Source organism: Geospiza fortis, unplaced genomic scaffold (genome assembly GCF_000277835.1).
Source record: "Geospiza fortis unplaced genomic scaffold, GeoFor_1.0 scaffold61, whole genome shotgun sequence".
NCBI classification, from domain to species: Eukaryota; Metazoa; Chordata; class Aves; order Passeriformes; family Thraupidae; genus Geospiza; species Geospiza fortis.
Genome location: NW_005054430.1, coordinates 1294008 through 1298203, shown reverse-complemented (window position 1 = coordinate 1298203; position 4196 = coordinate 1294008). Strand labels below are relative to the sequence as shown.

The 4196-nt window shown below is 49.3% G+C and overlaps 1 protein-coding gene across 2 annotated transcripts in view; it reads left to right on the top strand.

Moving 5' to 3' along the window:
- Positions 1-2407, top strand: part of UBE2H (ubiquitin conjugating enzyme E2 H) — a 59703-nt gene extending 57296 nt beyond the window's left edge. For both annotated transcript variants that reach the window (XM_031061883.1, XM_031061882.1), the window contains exon 7: positions 45-2407. In XM_031061883.1, coding sequence (XP_030917743.1) covers positions 45-169 — 125 coding nt within the window. In that variant the 3' untranslated portion in view covers positions 170-2407. The remainder of the gene's footprint in view (positions 1-44) is intronic.
- The last annotated feature ends 1789 nt before the right edge of the window (positions 2408-4196 follow it).

Below are 4196 nucleotides of genomic sequence, written 5' to 3'. Positions count from 1 at the left end.
TAAATACCCTTTTTTTTTTTTGCTTTTTTTTCCCTCCCATCCAGAATACATCCAGAAATATGCAACAGAAGAAGCACTAAAAGAACAGGAAGAAGGCACCGGGGACAGCTCATCCGAGAGCTCCATGTCTGACTTCTCTGAAGACGAGGCTCAGGACATGGAGTTGTAGTAGAGGAGGCCACCTGCTTTTCAGAGAGACTCTAATTTCCTAACCATGAGAAGCAGACTATAATATTCATATTTAAACAAAGCAATTTTTTTTATTACTAAACAAGGTTTTTATGAATTCTAGCATTGAGCTACACATATATATATATATTTATATATAGGTGTGTGTTTATATATAAATATATATATATATATCACCCTTTAGCTCTTGGTTTTCTGGGTCACGTCCCGGCTCCCGAGGTGCGTTAGAGCGTTCCCGACATTCCATTCTGGTAGCAATATGCAGAATGCATGCCTTGAGATTTTCCATTTGGCCGAGTCAGCTTTGGTGTGCTACCAAACAGCTGCCCTGGGAGGGAGGGAATCAGCAAAAAAAAACCAAAAACCCAAAAATCCAAACAAAAGGTAGAAAAAAGAGAAGGATTTGCTGTGGGGTCGAGGTTTCCAGCTGAGGTGTTGGTGTTGCCTCCGAGTGTGAGCCCTTGGGGGTGTGGGGATGGAGGGGGCTGCCCCAGGCTGTGTTCAGGGGATCACACAGGGCGCCTGAGCCCCGAGCAGCGCAGGGCAGACGCCTGGACTCGCTGGGCATTCCAGCCCTGCTGCTGTGGGCTCCTCCCTGCCCTCCGCAGCTGTGGGCACTGAGCTGCCTGCTGCACCCTGCTGGAGAAGCTGTGGATGATGTTCCCTGCTCTGCCTGGGAGGGAAGAACCACCCAGAAGCACCCACGGATGAGGAGGAAGCTCCTGGAGCTGGGATGCACCTGGAGCCCAACTCCTCCTCTGCCCCGCTCTGGAACCTGCTGCCCTTCCACGGCTCCCACTTGGCTTTGTCATTTTTGGTTTTTCTTTCTTTCTTTCTTTTCCCTCCCCTCCCTCTTTTGCTGGAAGTGTGGTTCAGACACCTGACAAACGCTGGCTGTGACCTGGGAATTCTCCTCTGACCGGATGGATTGGCCTTGCCAGAGCTTCAGCTCCACGGAATTGTCCCGTTGGCCCAAGTCCGCGAATCCATCGGCACCGATTTTTGATTTTCCTTTTTGGTTTTGGTTTTTTTTTTTTTTTTTCTCTTTTTAAATCTTTCTTTCCTCCCCCTTCTGCACCAGCTTGGTTCCCATCTGCTTGTGTGTGTACAACAGGATAAAAATTCCTGAAGAGTTAACAAAGAAAATTATCTAGGAAAAGAAAAAAAAAAACCACACAAAATTTGAGCTGAATAAAAAAAAAAGCCTAAAAAGCACCAATTGAGGAAGCAAATGAATTCACTCTTTGGTTTTTTGTTGGTTGGTTTGGTTTTCTTTTTTGGTTTTTTTTTGGTTTTTTGGTTTTTTTTTCCAGGATGTGTGGGAATTGGAATGTTGGATTTCTCCTGGTGTCTTGCAGCAAACTGAGAGATTTTTTTTTTTTTCTGTGCTGTTGTTCCTAGAAATCTGATAAGTCAATGTCTCCTTGGGATACTTGAATTGGGATAATTGTGCATCGGAGCTTCAAGCTGAGATGGATTTTTAAAGCTGAATGTTACCTGCTGTTTTCTTTTGGGGATTTTTGGAGGGGTTTGGACGAGATCTTTTCGTTTGTGACGCGACCCGCAGGAAGAAATCAACCCACCCTGAGCGACTCTGGAGCAGAGTGTTGAATGTCAGACTGGTGCATTTGCCATTTCCCCAGAATTCTTGGGCTTTGTTCCCTTTTCCTTTCGAGACTCCACCGAGCTGGGGCTGGGAGAGCCCGACCCCACCTCTGATTCATAAAGCACAATCAGTTCCTTTCATTTCTTGTTGCTTTTGGGGGGAGAACAACAAAAACTCCATCAAGTCCCACTTGGCTTTGGCATGAATTTCCTTAATAAAAAAACCTACCATGAATTTCCTTTCTGTTAATTCCGGGCACGAAGCAAAGGTTTTCCCTCTCCTCCTCCTCCTCCCCATCCTCTCCCAGCAGTGGTGTAGGGCTGTGGCTAGTACTGTGCTGAAGTTCTCTATCTAGCATTTGTGGCTTGTTGGAGGGTAATATTAATTATTTAACATGTAATGATGTAATTAACTCTTATCTAGCACGTTGTTTGCTCATTAATTTGGGGAGGGAGGGGCCACGTTTAACTCGCTTTCCTGCTGCCCTGGCAGTTTTGCTTGTGCTATAAACCTTTACTTGTAGGTGCTACTTAGGAGTAGAGTCAAGTGCTGGGTGGTGATTTCAGTTTAAAAAGCTTCAAAAAACGAGAAAAAAACAACAAAAAACCAGAAAAAAAAAAAAAAAAACAAAAAGGCAACCAAAAAAAAAAAAAAAAAAGAAATCACAATAAAAATTTGTATTTTTTCAATATTGTATAACAATAGTGTTCTAATTCCCTCACCCCCTTCCCTTGCAGGGTTTTTCAGCTCCATCATTCCCCTCACGTGGATTTAGGGCTGGATGGGAAACACTAAGCTGGGATTCCCAAAAAAACCCCAAAAACCCCAAAAACTGGGGAAGCGCAGCTGGCTGTGTGAGACACAACGGGATGGATTCGCTGAGCTTGTCCCAGCTGGTGGCCCAGCCACAAAAATGCTCCTTCCCAGCACTTGCCAGGCTGGGACAAATCCCACCTTTTGTCCTGGGAGGGAAAAGCAGCTGCCAAAAGTGCTTGGGGAAGTGTGCTGGTTGAGGTGCTGGGTGAAGGTGCTGGGGTCTCTCCCGTCCCCCCCTCAGACCCTCCTGCATTTCCCACCTCTTTTCTTTTCACCCCAAATCTCCCTTTTCCTCCCAAAAGAATCTCCCCCCCCCACACAAAAAGATGTCTGTAAAACTTCACCCACCTCATCCGCATGGGAAGCTGGAACCGTGGTGGAGCAAGAGCTTTATTTGATCGTCTCCAATCCTTTCTTTTCCCATCTCCGGGGTGATTCCCCCCGCCGTGTCTCCTCCTGCCCCGAGGTTTCCATGGAAGGAGAGGCCGCGTGGGCACTGCTGGGTCCCTCTGCCCCAGCTGTGCCCACCCAGGGCTGGTTTTGTGCCCACCCGAGGGTGGTGGCACGGGGAGCAGAGCTGTGCCCCCAGCCTGAGCCCATCCCTCAGCTGTGCTCCCTTCCCTGCTCCCTGCACCTGGGAGATGTTTCACAATTTTATAGTTTCCTTTTTTTTTTTCCTTTTTCCCCCATTTTTCCCCTCCACATCCTGCTGCCCCTTTGCAAGAGCCACGATTCCCCCCTGTGCTGGGTTCCTGTCAGGTGAGAGCAGAGATCTGGGGTCAGACCAGAGATCCGGGGCTGCTTTTGCCCTTGCGTTGAGTTTTTGTTATTTTTCCTTTTTTCTCCTCTTTTTTCCTGGTGTTGGTCGGTAGAGCGGCACAGCTGCCTCTCCTCTGGGTGTAACCTCTCCAATAGCTGTGTATAACTCAAGAACTGTAAACTTCTTTTTTTTTTTAAACAAAATCTGTATATACCTTGAGATCTGCCTGGTGTTTGGGCTGCAGGGACGGCCCTGGGCTCCATCCTGGGCTCTGCATGCGCAGGAGCAGCTCCCAAACCCCATCGAGCCCTTCCCCGCCTGGCATGACCAGCTGGAGGTGCTGAGGCTGATGGTGCTGGGGGTCTTCTCCACCCTCACCCGTTCCTTTTGCAGCTCTTCAGGTGATGTCCTTCCCTCCCCGTGGCACAGCCACGGCCCCCAAGCTGACTTTTAGGATTTTTAGGATTTTTAGGATGATTTTGGGGCTGGATGAGCGATCCACTGCTCCATTCCGTGGATCCCGAGGTGTCCTGGAGCTGGAGCTGTCCCAGCTGAGGCTGCCCGGGGTTCCCGGAGCGGTGTCATTAATTAACGGTGCTAATTAGGCCGAGGGGCCGTTTGCTGGGTGATCACTCCTGATTGGGGGTGAGGTGTGCAGGGAATGGGGGCGGCAGCTCAGGGACCCCGGGGGTGTTTGGGGACGGTGACAGGGCTGGCCCGTCCCTTGTCCCCCCTCACCTGCCCTGACCCCTGCAGCTGGAGCGGAGCCCGACCTTCCTCTCCATCCTCCTCCTCCTCCTCCTCCCCGGCTCCGGGCTGGTTGTC